Genomic DNA, 14,984 nt, shown 5'->3' on the forward strand with positions numbered 1-14,984 from the left:
CACACTGTTATTAATTTTTAGTTAGTTCACACGGTAATTCAATTAATCTGTTCATTTCATGAATATAATTCCGTGCTTAGAATATTGTCATCTCGTTTTTTCAGTACGAAATTAAAAATTAAAAGTTCATTTGGAATATTGAGTCACAGGTTATTTTTATTCATACGAGATCGGCCGCGCGAGATATTTCGAGAGGGATTGCTTTGCTTGTTTTTACGATAGGATCAGAAATTTTGTATTTGGATTAATTAAAGTCGATTTGTTTTTTTAATTTTCATATTACNAAAACCAAAATCCAATTCCAATAATAATAATAAAATAATAATAATAATAATAATAATAATAATAATAATAATAATAAAATAATAATAATAATAATTCTTTTCCAATTCTAATTCTCTTCTTCAATTATCAATTAATTGTTTATAATCATTCTCATTGCAAAAAGCAATACGATCGATGAGAATCATATGCCTCAATTTATCAGCTGTTAAATTTTCATATTACAACAATAAATGATTTGCGAATGTTCTAATTCCTATGCTCACTGAATAAGATTTTAATCATAATTACAATTCAATTCCTTCTAGAACAGACTTTAGAGTGTGAATTTCTGGAATTCAATGGTTAGTTCACACGGTAATTCAATTAATCTGTTCATTTCATGAATATAATTCCGTGCTTAGAATATTGTCATCTCGTTTTTTCAGTACGAAATTAAAAATTAAAATTTCATTTGGAATATTGAGTCACAGCTTATTTTTATTCATACGAAATCGGCCGCGCGAGATATTTCGAGAGGGATTGCTTTTCTTGTTTTTACGATAGGATCAGAAATTTTGTATTTGGATTAATTAAAGTCGATTAGTTTTTTTAATTTTCATATTACAACAATAAATGATTTGCGAATGTTCTAATTCCTATGCTCACTGAATAAGATTTTAATCATAATTACAATTCAATTCCTTCTAGAACAGACTTTAGAGTGTGAATTTCTGGAATTCAATGGTTAGTTCACACGGTAATTCAATTAATCTGTTCATTTCATGAATATAATTCCGTGCTTAGAATATTGTCATCTCGTTTTTTCAGTACGAAATTAAAAATTAAAAGTTCATTTGGAATATTGAGTCACAGATTATTTTTATTCATACGAGATCGGCCGCGCGAGATATTTCGAGAGGGATTGCTTTTCTTGATTTTACGATAGGATCAGAAATTTTATATTTGGATTAATTAAAGTCGAAGTTTTTTTAATTTTCGATTTTTTTCGAAAATCGGTTGTCCCATGANCTCACTGAATAAGATTTTAATCATAATTACAATTCAATTCCTTCTAGAACAGACTTTAGAGTGTGAATTTCTGGAATTCAATGGTTGTTGATACTCTGGAAAAAGTGTGTGGCACACTGTTATTAATTTTTAGTTAGTTCACACGGTAATTCAATTAATCTGTTCATTTCATGAATATAATTCCGTGCTTAGAATATTGTCATCTCGTTTTTTCAGTACGAAATTAAAAATTAAAAGTTCATTTGGAATATTGAGTCACAGATTATTTTTATTCATACGAGATCGGCCGCGCGAGATATTTCGAGAGGGATTGCTTTTCTTGATTTTACGATAGGATCAGAAATTTTATATTTGGATTAATTAAAGTCGAAGTTTTTTTAATTTTCGATTTTTTTCGAAAATCGGTTGTCCCATGATAACTAAAAAAATGTTCTGAATTGATTGAACGATGGCTTAAAAAATTTGTTTGGATGCCCTTTTGATCGAGTTCGAAGATGAGGGCGATAGCAACAATCGTTATTTTTATTTAATTGTATGCATTAAGCATGAAGTCCCCATAGAATTTGATCCCTATAAGACCCCATAGGCATATGATAATATTCGAGAGATAGAGACATTAGAATTCATCAGAACACAAAAGTCATAAATCAATAGCTCAGCAGATTAAAACACTTACATCGATCTTTATTAAACTCCATATAACATTCTCGTACAATTTTAATAATAAGACATTATTATCATAAAATATATATTCTGTATGACGTGCACAGTGTGGGACTTGGTAATTAATCGATCGCATGAGGACTAGATACAGGAGAAATAATTCTTCAATAAATTAATGACGAATTTAGTTTGTAGATGTATTTGGCTTAAATTGAAAAATTCACGCCCACTCAAGTGTTGTTCCTGCCAAGTGCTACATCCTGCATTGCGGTGATGAATGACACTTGACGGGGGCGAAATCATCGAGACAGGCTTACAAGTTTCGGTGGTAATTGGAGGTACGATTGGAACACCTTTTTGTGTCTCTCGGATTTTTCGTTCTTCTCTTTTGGTGCGAAAAAGATGACAATTGTCGCGGGGATTTCATTAGTATCCGGCCAACTCAGCGAAGGTCGAGTCCATCTCGTCGGCGAGGGACTTGTATCTGTCCTTGTTGATGCCAAGCTCGTCTGTAAATTTTTTTGCGAATATAAGATGGATTAATTCGTGGGCTTTGGTCGCTAGACAGGAGTGAAGCGGCGAAACTCGATGCGCCAATTCAGTTTAGGACAGGTTTTTGGGGCGGCGATTTTCGGTTTAAAAAATTGTTTCGATTTTGACGACCTCGGGAAGAAGTTCATGAGTGTTGGGAGCAATTGACGCATCTTGATTTGCCACAGCACCACTGCGATAGTTCATAACTCAGTCAAATGTCTACTGTCTGAAAACAGGACCACCCGAGGGAGAATCACTCAGATTTTTCTTGCTACTTCCAAGGATTTTGCGAAATCTCGGGCAATTTGGTGACGTTTCAGGGCTTTGATTAGCTGAAATTTTATTTAGCAGTTCACGGCGTCAATTTTACCTGTTCTGTTATTTCAAAATTAAGAAATTTGGAATATTTTGAAATTTCATAACATTTCATCTGAGATTCGCAGTTCATGACAATTCTACTTTTTCTTTATTGCAATTCTGCATATTTTAAGATTTTTTTTCAAGTTTCCAAAGACTGTATTTTTCAGAATTCATGATGATTTCATGGAATTTTAATTACTTATGAGAAATTTCATCAAACTTCAAGCTATTGCTATGGAATTTCAAGATTACCAAGCATTTCTGGACATTCTGTAACTTTTCATTGATATATTCATTAAATTTTGGCCCTTTAGTCGCACTTTAAACATTTTAATTGACTGAAAATTAGACATTTCATGGCATTTCATCTGAAATTCGCAGTTCATGACAATTCCTCCTGTTCTATTATTACAAAATTATGAAATTCCGGAAATTTTACGATTCTTTTAAATTAAAAAAAATTTTGTTCAGAATTTATGCTGATTTCATAGAATTGCAAAGCCTTCTAAGAAATTTCATAAAACTTCAAGCTATTGCAATGAAATTTCAAGATTACGGAGCATTTCTGAGAATTTCAACTTCTCATCATCAACTTTCTAGTCCTTTTGTCGCTCTCTGACCTTTTGATTGACTTTGACAATTTGACATTTCATTTCAAATTCACATTTCATGACAATTCCACCTGTGCTCTTACTTCAAAATTATAAAAGTCCGAATATTTTTAAATTAAAAAAAAAATTGAAAGACCGTAAAATTGTTCAGAATTCGTAGTGACTTCATAGAATTGCAAAGTTTTCTAAGAAATTTCATAAAACTTCAAGCTATTGCAATGAAATTTCAAGATTACGGAGCATTTCTGAGAATTCCAAATTCTCATCATTAACTTTCTAGTCCTTTTGTCGCTCTCTGACCTTTTGTTTGACTTTGACAATTTGACATTTCATTTCAAATTTCATGACAATTCCACCTATTCTCTGATTTCAAAATTATAAGTCCGAATATTTTCAAATTAAAAAAAAAATTGAAAGACCGTAAAATTGTTCAGAATTCGTAGTGACTTCATAGAATTGCAAAGTTTTCTAAGAAATTTCATAAAACTTCAAGCTATTGCAATGAAATTTCAAGATTACGGAGCATTTCTGAGAATTCCAAATTCTCATCATTAACTTTCTAGTCCTTTTGTCGCTCTCTGACCTTTTGATTGACTTTGACAATTTGACATTTCATTTCAAATTCACATTTCATGACAATTCCACCTGTGCTCTTACTTCAAAATTATAAAAGTCCGAATATTTTTAAATTAAAAAAAAAATTGAAAGACCGTAAAATTGTTCAGAATTCGTAGTGACTTCATAGAATTGCAAAGTTTTCTAAGAAATTTCATAAAACTTCAAGCTATTGCAATGAAATTTCAAGATTACGGAGCATTCCTGGGAATTAAAAAAATTCGTCATTAGTTTTCGAGCCCTTCTGTCGCCCTCTGAACATTTCGACAAATGCAAAATAAAATTTCAGGAGATTTCACGAAGTTCACGAGCGATTCCCCCTCAAGTCCCCCGAAAAAATAATGTTAGATTTATTAAACAACATGTGAGAAATATTCTTTCGATCTTTGCACTATTTGCAACAGCCAATAGGTTCTCTCTCTCAATCCTTGAAAACATCCTAAAGGTGACTAACAGGCGATTTGAAATGCCGCGTGATTTTGCACTACTCATTGTCTGGGGACTACCAAAAGTACCTGGAATCCGACGTTCGACGCTGTGAAGCTAAGTCATTGCTCTTATTACTCTCTCGTTTAATTGTCACGTGTCTTGCAAATTTTGAGGAGAAATTATTCCGAGATATTTCAGATATGAGAAGCGTGTTAAATGTATTGTGTGATGTGTCATTCACGTATGAAAAAATTTTATAGAAAAACCTAGCGCTTTCTCTAAGAATTTATATTCAATTTCTATTCTATTGGAAGTCTATAAGAATTCTATTGGAATTCCATTGAAAAATTCCATCCGTTTTTTGCGCCAATTCTATTCAGATATTTTCTATACAATTTCCCCGGGTCAAATTTTAAATTTTTTTTCCATTCCATCGTTCTGTTTTTTTCTTTAAAAAAATCAAAAAAATGTTATAGGAAGTATCGCAATAGAATTGAGTTCTTGAGCATAATTTTCATCTTTTCCTGCTGTATTTTTATAATTTCCTAATACTAAAACCCAAGAAAAAACTTGGACACTTTTTTTCAAGAGATCTAAAAAACCGTTGCATAAAAAATCAACATTTATAGACTTTTTTATGAAAAAAAAAATCTTAAGAAATAGAGTTTTTCAATGGAATTCTAACAGAACTCAAATAGAGTTTCCTAGCGACCCCTAGATTTCTCTAAAAAATGTTGTCACGTATTTCCGTGATAATGTAACGAAACTGAATATTTAGTATCCGCTAAGCTCAGCAAATGTCGAATCCAAGTCATCGCAAATAGCTTTGTGTTTCTCCTTCTGATGGGACAAGTCGTCTGCAATGAGAAACGATAATTTTCCTCCATCCTTAAAAGCCCCCAGATGTCTGTCATCACCAGTACCTCATCTACTTTCTATTTCTCACGTGACGAGTCAATGGATTGTGAGTGTGTTATTAGATAATTCTTTCAGTAATAGTAACTGAGATAATTATTCTTTCACTAATAGTAAATGCGATTGACGCCTGACCTTCGAGCCTGTCGACCTCCTTCTGGAGCTTCTTGACTGTCTTCTCCGCGAATTCAGCGCGCGCCTCGGCCTCCTTCAGCTTGACGGTCAGGGTCTTCAGCTGGCGTTTGAATTCCTCGACTCTTTGGTTGGCCTGAATTTCAAACCAATTGTTTACATTTGGTGGGGCCGGAGGGGAGAAAATTTGTTTACCTTTTCTTCTGAGACCTCCAGGGATTTCAAGCTGTTGCCGACGACTTTGAGTTCCTCTTCCAACTCCATGATTTTGCTAGATTTACGAAGTATTTCAGAAATAAATTGATTAATTGATCTTAGAAAGAGCTTTCGATGTAATTTTGTCAGGATTTTTCACCAGGTTTTTTAAAATAGAAATTTCAACATGTGATTTCTAATCTTTCTTGTCCTAAAATAATTAATTTAGTTACCTTAAGACAAGGGTTTGTCAATTAATTTTGAGAGACGTTCTGGGGACTTTGTGACGATAATTAATGGATTTGTAGTCATGAGGGATGATGGGGTACTTACGCCTCTCCGGACTTGACGCGATCCTCAGCGACCTCGAGCTCGTCCTCAACGAAGGCGAGTTTACGTGAAACTTCGTCAGATTTGCCATCAGCATCTTCAGCGAGGAGACGTGCCTCCTTGAGTTGATTCGTCAGCTGGTCCATTCGCTCTTCGTCCTGCTGGGCACGGTTCTCCAGTACTTTGCACATACTGGACATTGAAAGGTCAATGGATTGATTCAGTGAAACATAAAGGTCAAAATAAGGGTCATGAGGCTTATATTAAGGGTCATAGGGGTCAAAATGAGGGTCACGAGGGCGAACATAAGGGTTGTGAGGGGCAGAATAAAGGTCACGGGGTGAGAATAAGGTTCACGGGTGTCAAAATAAGGGTCATGAGGCATTAAGGAGCTAAATAAGGGTCACAAGGATTTGATTAAGGGTCACAAGGTTCGAAGTAACGGTCCAAATAAGGGTCATGCGGGTCGTAATAAGGGTCACGAGGGTCAACATAAGGGTTGTGAGGGGCAGAATAAAGGTCACGGGGTGAGAATAAGATTCACGAGGGTCAAAATAAGGGTCATAGTATCTTAATAAAGGTCACGGGGGTCAACATAAGGGTCCAGAGGGCCGGAATAAAGGTCACGGGGTCGGAATAAGGTTCATGAAGTTCAAAATAAGGGTCACGAGGTCAGATTAAGGTTAATGAGGGTCAGAATAATAATCACAAGAGTTAGAATAGGGGCCAAATAAAACTCACAAGGGCTTAAGGGGCTAAATAAGGGCCACAAGGATTTGTAAGGGCCACAAGGTTCAGAGTAAGGGTCCAAATAAGGATCACGGGCGTCAAAAACCAAGGGTCAGATTGAGGGTCTCAAGGGTCACCAGGATCAAAAGCGAGGTCACGAGGGTTGTAATGAGGGTCAGGTTAAGGATCCAAATAAGGGTCACAAGGGTCAAATTAAGGATCACGAAGGTCAGATTAAGGGTCCAAATAAGGATCATGGGGGTTCTACATTAAGGGTCGCAGAGGTCAAAATAAGGGCCTCTATTCCCCTATAATATAAAAATCCAAATTGATTTCTGGTGATGACAATTTGGTACTCAAAATTAAAACTCCAAAATGAAGGGTCAAAATAAGGGTCACGAGGGGTATAATGAGGGTAAAATGAGGATCACGAGGGTTCGATTGAGGGTCACAAGGGTCATATAGGGATCATATGGAGGTCATATAGGGGTTGGCGAGCGGAGCGAGCTTTTTTTCTGATAAAAAGGGCGGAAAAACTGCGAAATTTTCAATAGAAATCGCAAAAAAAAAAATTTTCAGGAAAAACACACCGGCTGGACTCGTCAGCGGCCTGCGAGGCCTCCGTCAACTTGGCGGTGGCGGTGTTCAAGCGCTCTTCCGAGCGCTCAAGGTCCTCCTCGATCAGCTGGACTTTCCTGTTCAAAGCGGCCACCTCGGACTCCGCCTGGAAACCATCGAAATTACCCAACGAATTACCCAACTCTCCACGAATTACATCCTAGGGATTAGATGCTAGGGATGTATTCTCACATTGGTGAGGGACTTCTCGCGCTCCTCGAGGTCCTTGTTGGCCTGCTCGAGGGCCCCCTTGTTCGTCGTGAGGTCGTTCTCAACTTGGCTGAGCTTCTTCTGGAGATCGGCTACCTCCTCCAGAACCTTGTCCGCGCGCATGTTGGCCTCCTTAGCCTGTCCCTCGCAGACATCGGCTTTGTCCATGGCATTGTCCTTCTCAAGCTTCATCGCTTGCATCTTCTTCTTGATCGCGTCCATGGTGGCGGCTTTTTTGTCTCTCCTTTCTCCACGAAACTAATAAATTTGCTGGGGGAATTAATCGGTAATGAATCATCTTTATCAACTGAAAATGACAAACTTGGGAATGAAAATGTTTCGTCTGATGAAATAAAAATAGTCATTGAATTAAATTAATTTCATAGAAATCACATCTTAAAACGCTAAATTAATTAATGACAATTGTCTTTAAAATGTTGATTTCTCATGGTTAAAAAATTTTTTTTTATACTCAACTTATAATTTTTATTATATTTTCATATTTCATGAGGTTTTTTAATTAATAAAGTTCAGATGAAGCTTTGAGATTAATTTTTAAAATTTGGTAATGTATGCTAAATTAATTAATTAATTAAGGTGCATTGAATTAATTAATTAATTAATCCATTAATTCAATGCACCTATAATTAATGAAAAAACAGAATTAATTGGAAATCGATTTGAATAATTGATTGAATTGTCTTCAAATAGTCGATTTCTCAGCATAAAAAAAAAGAAAAAAAATATGTGCCCAATAATTTTGCAGATATTTTCACCTCTCATGATATTTTTGAAGCATAAATTTAATAAAAAGCTCTTAAATTAATCATTAAAGTTATTACTGCATGCTGAACTCTTTGAAGTGCGTCATCGTTTCCAAAATCTCGAAGGCACCAAATTAAATTCAAATATCATTAAAAAAAAAACAATCAATTAGAGATTAATTTTTCATAATTGATTGAATTGTCTTCCAATTCGCGAAGAAGGCGTGTAAATTTCTTTGAAACCCACCAAATTAATAAACTGAATTCAACTACAATAGAAGAAAAACAGAATTAATTAGAAATCAATTCGAATAATCACGGGCGAAAAAAATTTAATAGAAAAACCTGTCGAATTCGTTAGAAAATTCTATTGAATTTCCATTGAACTGTTCTATTAGTTTTTGGCCGACTCTATTGAAATGTTCAATAGAAAATATTCAGTAGAAAAAGTCAATAGAATTCAATTTTTCTATATAACTTATTCTATTGCGATATTTTCTATAGAATTTCCTCGGCTCAAATTTCTCAAGTTTTTTCGTTTGATTTTCTTGATGAGAAGAAAAGAAAAATAGAATGAAAAAAAATTAGAAAACTCGAGTCGAGCAAATTCTGTAGAAAATATATGAAAAGAGTAAGTTACATAGAAAAATCGAATTCTGTTGACTTTTTCTACTGAATATTTTCTATTGAACATGTCAACAGAATCAGAAAAAAACTAACAGAAAGTTTGACAGAAATTCAATAGAATTTTCTAATGAATTCGATAGGTTTTTCTATTAAATTTTTTCGTGCGTGATTGCTTGCATTGACTTCAAATAATCAATTTCTCGCCATTGAAAAAAGTGAAAAAATCTGTATCCAATAATTTCAATTATATTTCTCCCTTTCGTGGTATTTTCAGCGCATAAATGTCACATAAAGCTCTAAGATTAATTCATAAAATCATTAATGCATGCTGAACCTGTTCGAGTGCATCATCACCATCATGAAGTTTCCGAAGCCAAAAAAAACTCTTCGGAACAAATATCAATCCCCAATAATTGATACATCATCCCACAATTTTCGTCCCCCCCATAACCCAAGAACTCGTCTCCGCAAATAGCATCTACCACCGAATACCCAAAAATAACCGACAGTGGGCCGTTTCCTAGGCTGGAGATGAAGTATGCGAGGAGCCACCGTAACCCAGAAGAACGAGCTTTACTTGGCCGCCAACGACCGCCGACATCCGATCTAAGTGCCTTCACAAAATTATTTATAGAAATTAACATTTGCGAAACATTCCAACCTCCGGCCTACGTTTTTAATTCCATCCCTCGCGTCAATCCCCCCTGCCACTGACTACATATTTCCCTGATTTTCCCTGATTATCAGTTACCTCATTGTGCATTACGAGCTCTCGTATAACTCTGGGAGTTTTGCCAAGGACTTTGTCTTCATGTCTATTTACGATGCTAATTCGGGCATTTAAACATCTTGGGGCACTTTATCTTGCGTTAAAAACAGTAGAATAAATTTAATGTTTAGGTTTTTAAATTCTTTTTTCGATTAAGAAGAGAAAATGTTAGAAAAATAAATGTCAGGCATTACTCTACTTACGACATTGCGAAGCGGTTAAAAGCCCAAAAGCATAAGCGGTAATGCACTATTAACAATGCCAAGAGTTGGGAAATCCACATGATTTTTCTCCTCTTCTTGTCACACTCACGTACACCAGAAACAATTTTTTCCCAACTCTTTAACGGAAAAATTATTGCGATGCGCCAGATCCGGATGTCAGTGCTGTCAAAATAGCGTTAGATGGTGATCACAGATGTTTCTTTTGAGTCTTCTTCAGGGAGACTTTCTACCGATTTGAACGGAACTTACCTACCCTCGCGAGTAGAGCGACGCGCGACGAGTGTCGGACGGAAGGCCCGAGTTACGTGCAAAGCTCGGGGAAAAGCTCGCTGGTGGGGCGGCCAAAAATGGCGAGCTTGGGGTAAAACCAATGGCTGTGCGCACGTCTTTTCGAGATTTTAATCCACATTTTCGGTAATTAGGAGGGGGCGGGGAGGTGTTTGGGATGGGGTTTGGCGGCGGTCTTTCGGGGGCTACGCCAGTGTGCGCAGTAGATCGCGACGGGGTGTGCGCGTCAGATCTGGCGGGCATTCGGGAGGCGCGAAGGGGATGAGCGGGAGAATTGTTGTTGGGAACATTCTTGGGATTTGGGATTTTGTGGGGGAGACATTGATTTTTTTTAGAGATTTTTGGGGATTAAGGAGTGAATGGGCTTGGGGAGGAATTAATGAGAGAGCTCTGTTTTTTTATTCCGCTTTGTAATGGTTCGAATTTAAATTCGGATTTTTTGGGTTGTATCGAGCAGTTATGATCGATAATGATCGACAGATAATGGATCGACGGAATTTAATCATTTATTTTTCTCACATGTAGGTATTGTTGAGCCGTATCCATCGACATTAATTAAAATTCAGTTCAATTAATGATTTTTTTAATTTTTGAATTTTTCCAAAAATCGGTTGTCCCACGATAACTAAAAAAATTTTCTGAATTCATTGAACGGGGAATGAATAAAGTCATGAACTAGTTAACTAGACAATTTTGTTTGTTTTAAGGAAAGTACGAGGAAAAATACCGACGTATGATTTTTCGACAGAAATTAATATGCGTAATCAGGGAATCGTTCAGTCAATTAATTTCGCTAATTCATCCCGAAGTAATCGACAAAACGATCTCATTTTATCATTTAAAATAGTTTCCCCTGTTCCGTTGACCTTATCAGCGCGGGACTGTGACTATTCTTCCCGGAATTTTTGTAATATCTCTTGCATTAGACACAGAACTGCAAGCCAGTGATTCATCCGGTGAATTTAACTCTTCTAAATTTAGTTTACGAGATCAACCGGAGATGTAAACTTTCTCCAATTTCTGGAGATTCTATCGTGCAATATTTGACGAACAAATGCGGCGCAGAGTTTACCCCAATAACAGGGTGTATACCGGAGATTTCTAGGTCACGATGACAATTTTTACCAGGGAAATGTGTCTCCCAAGAATAGGATTTTGTTACGATACGAGAGGATCTATTAATAATGAGTCGAATGCCGTTCGAATACGCTGAAGAAAAATATCAGGTTCGTTCGAGTCTGGTGGACAGTTCCCCCCCCCCCCCTCGCCCGTCTTGCTTTGGACGAAAGATGAGTTTAAGGACATCCAAGTAGTTCAGGCAATTTTGTCTGAGGGAAATCCTCCTCAGAGTTCATAGAATAGACCAAGAGTATATCAAGTTTAATCTCCGAGAATTTTTTCGAGATAAGGATTTTTGAAAAAATGAAATTCAACAGATTGCGTCCATAAGGGCTGTAGACTCCGACCTTCAATCCAATAGTTCATAGTCTTAAAGCGTTTTCTCGTACGCATAACCGTATTTGATTTTGTTCGTTATACTCTCTAGTTTTTTTTGCGACATTAAAAAACTCAAGTTTCCGGAGAGATAATTGCAAGCAATCAAATTAAAAGCTTCGCGGTTGGTACGACAGCTATATTGGGCGGTTTGAATTCGCGCGTTCTTGACGTCTGGCAGCGGTCCGCTCAAATGACTACTCGGACAGAAAAATCTCTCGAAAATTAGCGTACCTTCTCACCAACGCATGGGACGTGTCGAAGGGGGCACAAGAAAGTAGAGGGAGACACTGAAAAAGTGGTATCCCGTACTGAAAAATTCATATTTCGGCCTAATGACGAAATGCTGTCCGTGAAACGCTGCCTTACGGCCGGATGACAAAATAGTATTTTTCCGGCCTGTTGCGATGGGGTTTTTTACTCGTGTGGCGTTGGCCTCCGAGCCGTAGGCGAGGACTGGCCAACCACACGAGTAAAAAAACCCCATCGCAACAGCCCAGGAACAATATTTTTCTGTAGTGATTTTCAAGTTTTCGAGTTTGGGAAGTATGTAATACCAATTCCCAGACGAGAAATCGTGAGAAGCAGTACAGAAAAAAACTTCTCTGACGAATATGAGGTTTGCAGCACGAGCCGAAGGCGAGGGCTGCAATCATATTTGTGAAAAATCCAAAAAAGTATGGAAATGGCAAGATTTTCGGAACAAATGAACTCTTGTCTGAAAAAGAGTTGTTAACTTGAATGAAGCACTTGGATATCCTCAATGCCAAAGTTCTGGGGTAATTGCCTTTAGATCTGTTGAAGTGAATTATTTCCATCGTATCCATCCACATCTTCATCATCAGCGATCGCTCTTCTGTTGACCGTGGACGTGCGTGCCAACTTTTTGAATACGTGGGTGATCCAAGTTTTTAAATTTCACAGCAAACAGCTTAAGAATAGGAATAAATAGAATAAAAAGAAGGAACTGAGTCCGCTCTACTTCTCACTCACTAGTTTTGAAAAAACAATGTCTAGAAAAAAATTCTATCAGTGGTTTTTTCGATTCGTATTCATGATATTCCGAATGTTAACATTGACTTTGTGATCTCTGTTCCATTTATTATTATAAAAATGAGACAATTTTATCTGAAATTCGTAAAAAATAGAAAAATATGACATAATTTTTTTTTCGTTAAAAATTATATTTAGGATTCAAATAAAACCCCATTTTCCAATTTATTTCCATAATTTTCTTTATTCCCCTTCACGCTTAACATTATCCTTAAAAAATTGTTTCATTTATCATAAAATGAATGATTAAAGCCCACATAACGGACTCCCCTCACATTAATCCCAATTTTGTCATCATCATCATCATCATCGAGGATAGGCACTCGGACTATAACGAGTTGTCACCATTACACACGACAACTGATGTTTCATGTCGCCTCGAGTTCACGAAAACAATAGAAACGGGCTAAATCGCAATGTCGAATAGAACAAGAACATTCACAGAAACGAAAGCATTCGCACTGATAAATCAGTCGGCATTCCCTGGACGTATCTCCACCTTTCATATTTCCTCCTCAATGCTCCGCCATCTCGGAGATATGACACATCAACGCAGCAATAGATTCCAAAGCAAATTCCATATCAATGCATTTAGAAAATCCTACGAGGCATTTTGTACTTTGAAAAGTGTCTCGGGTATTGCAAAAGCTAATCGAGCTTTGAAAACGCTCAAAGTAACGTACCGTTATGCTATTCAATATAAAAGCGACGGAAAAATGAACGAGTAACAAATATATTACATTAAATTACGGAATGGAGAGAGAATTGCACCTGAAGATTCTGTACATTTCGTCCAAAATTCTGAGTTACAAATTTTCACGACCTTTCGCATCTTTAATAGTGGCATAATGAATTGTTGAGTCTAGCGAGTGGAAGGATGAGGGAATTTTTGAATCCATCAGAATTCTCTTCGTGACGCTGTTATTCTCTTCTGGTGGCAGTGTCGTTTGTGAGCGTGGTTCTGGTTATTTCACGCCCGATGAAATCCTCGTTAGTATCCCGCTAGGTCGGCGAATGTCTGGTCCATCTCGTCGGCTATAGCTTTGTACTTACTGCGCTCGTTCGCCAGCTCGTCTGCAACGATAAACGAGAGGGATACGTGCTTATTAGTGAGGCGAACACTGTTAGTGGGGTTTTAAATGTTAGGGGGGTGATAGGGGGCAACACGGGCCGCGCCCACAGGAAATCGGTCGTTTATTATTATTTATTGCAATCGTTTTTGGCGATCTGTTGACCCTAGGGTACCAGAATTTTTTTCATTATGCGCATTTTCCTGTCGGATTCAATTTTCCTTTTTTCAATTAATTGGTTATAATCATTCTCGTTGCGAAAAGCAATACGATCGATGAGAATCGCATGTCCCAATTTATCAGCTGTTAAATTTTCATATTACAATAAGTGATTTGAGAATGTTCTGATTCTTATGTTCACTGAATAAGATTTTAATCGTAATTACAGTTCAATTCCTTCTAGAACAGACTTTAGTAAAAAATGTGAGATAATCTCATAATTCTAGCTAGTAATTCTAATCAACTTTGTTCGAAGAAAACCTTAATAAACGCGATATTAAGAAAGAATTATTCGTTTCCCCTGACCTAAATAATTTGGACAATTATGATTCGTTTATTCATGTCTCATAGAATGGCATTCAATTCTCATTTGTTCGTTTAAAATTATTGAAGAAGAATAAAAAAAAAAGTTGATAAAATAATTGAAAAGTTACTATTTTTAGAAATCAAGATCTTTTTTATAAATAATTGACAGAAAATCAATGTTTTTATTTTGTAATGTATTAATTTCTATTCAGAACCTTCCCAAAAGTCTCTTTTATTACAAAAAAGGAAAATTTTTAATAATTTCTAATGTTTATTCACGAAAATCAAGTGTGAATTTTTTTTTTCGCTGTGAATTTCGTGAATTAAAGCGGTTTTTAATGTTTTTTTCTTCTGGAAATGATGGATTTATTTCGGTCATAAGCGTTGTCAGAAGAAAATATCAAGAACCAAAGATTTATTAAATTGTTATTATCGCAAATCAAGACATTTGTTCATAAATAACTGAAAAAATGGGGTTTATCGAAGTTTAAACAATTTTTATTATTCATTTACGAGAATAAAATGTAAAATGATTT

The 14,984-nt window shown here is 36.1% G+C and overlaps 2 protein-coding genes across 6 annotated transcripts in view; both read right to left on the reverse strand.

The window, feature by feature from the left end:
• Positions 1-1,956: 1,956 nt before the first annotated feature.
• LOC107036815 (tropomyosin-1) lies at positions 1,957-10,372 on the reverse strand. Of its 2 annotated transcripts, none has more exons than XM_015255010.1 (7): positions 10,268-10,372; positions 7,617-7,904; positions 7,397-7,530; positions 6,081-6,269; positions 5,748-5,823; positions 5,556-5,688; positions 1,957-2,465 (listed from the first exon to the last, which is right to left on the reverse strand). In XM_015255010.1, the coding sequence occupies exons 2-7, from the start codon at positions 7,854-7,856 to the stop codon at positions 2,383-2,385; spliced, it is 855 nt and encodes a 284-aa protein (XP_015110496.1). In that variant the 5' UTR covers positions 7,857-7,904; positions 10,268-10,372; the 3' UTR covers positions 1,957-2,382. The 2 variants fall into 2 exon arrangements, with proteins under 2 accessions (XP_015110496.1, XP_015110498.1); XM_015255012.1 differs by lacking the exon at positions 1,957-2,465 and adding an exon at positions 4,903-5,362.
• Positions 10,373-13,039: 2,667 nt separating this feature from the next.
• LOC107036781 (tropomyosin) overlaps positions 13,040-14,984 on the reverse strand; it is a 41,694-nt gene continuing 39,749 nt past the window's right edge. For 2 of the 4 annotated variants that reach the window (XM_015254945.2, XM_015254943.2), the window contains exon 8: positions 13,040-13,927. In XM_015254945.2, coding sequence (XP_015110431.1) covers positions 13,845-13,927 — 83 coding nt within the window. In that variant the 3' untranslated portion in view covers positions 13,040-13,844. The remainder of the gene's footprint in view (positions 13,928-14,984) is intronic. The other 2 variants (XM_015254936.1, XM_015254931.1) reach the window with 2 other exon arrangements.

This window comes from Diachasma alloeum, unplaced genomic scaffold (assembly GCF_001412515.2).
Source record: "Diachasma alloeum isolate Michigan unplaced genomic scaffold, Dall2.0 Dall_scaffold_00211, whole genome shotgun sequence".
Classification (NCBI taxonomy): Eukaryota; Metazoa; Arthropoda; class Insecta; order Hymenoptera; family Braconidae; genus Diachasma; species Diachasma alloeum.

Excerpts from the sequence above, each read along its gene's own strand:
- LOC107036815 (XM_015255010.1), bottom strand. The coding sequence starts at position 7,856 with ATGGACGCGATCAAGAAGAAGATGCAAGCGATGAAGCTTGAGAAGGAC. Across the intron at positions 7,531-7,616 it reads GCGAGAAGTCCCTCACCAAT|GCGGAGTCCGAGGTGGCCGC; the intron begins GTGAGAATACAT and ends GATGGTTTCCAG. Across the intron at positions 5,689-5,747 it reads TGGAGGTCTCAGAAGAAAAG|GCCAACCAAAGAGTCGAGGA; the intron begins GTAAACAAATTT and ends TTTGAAATTCAG.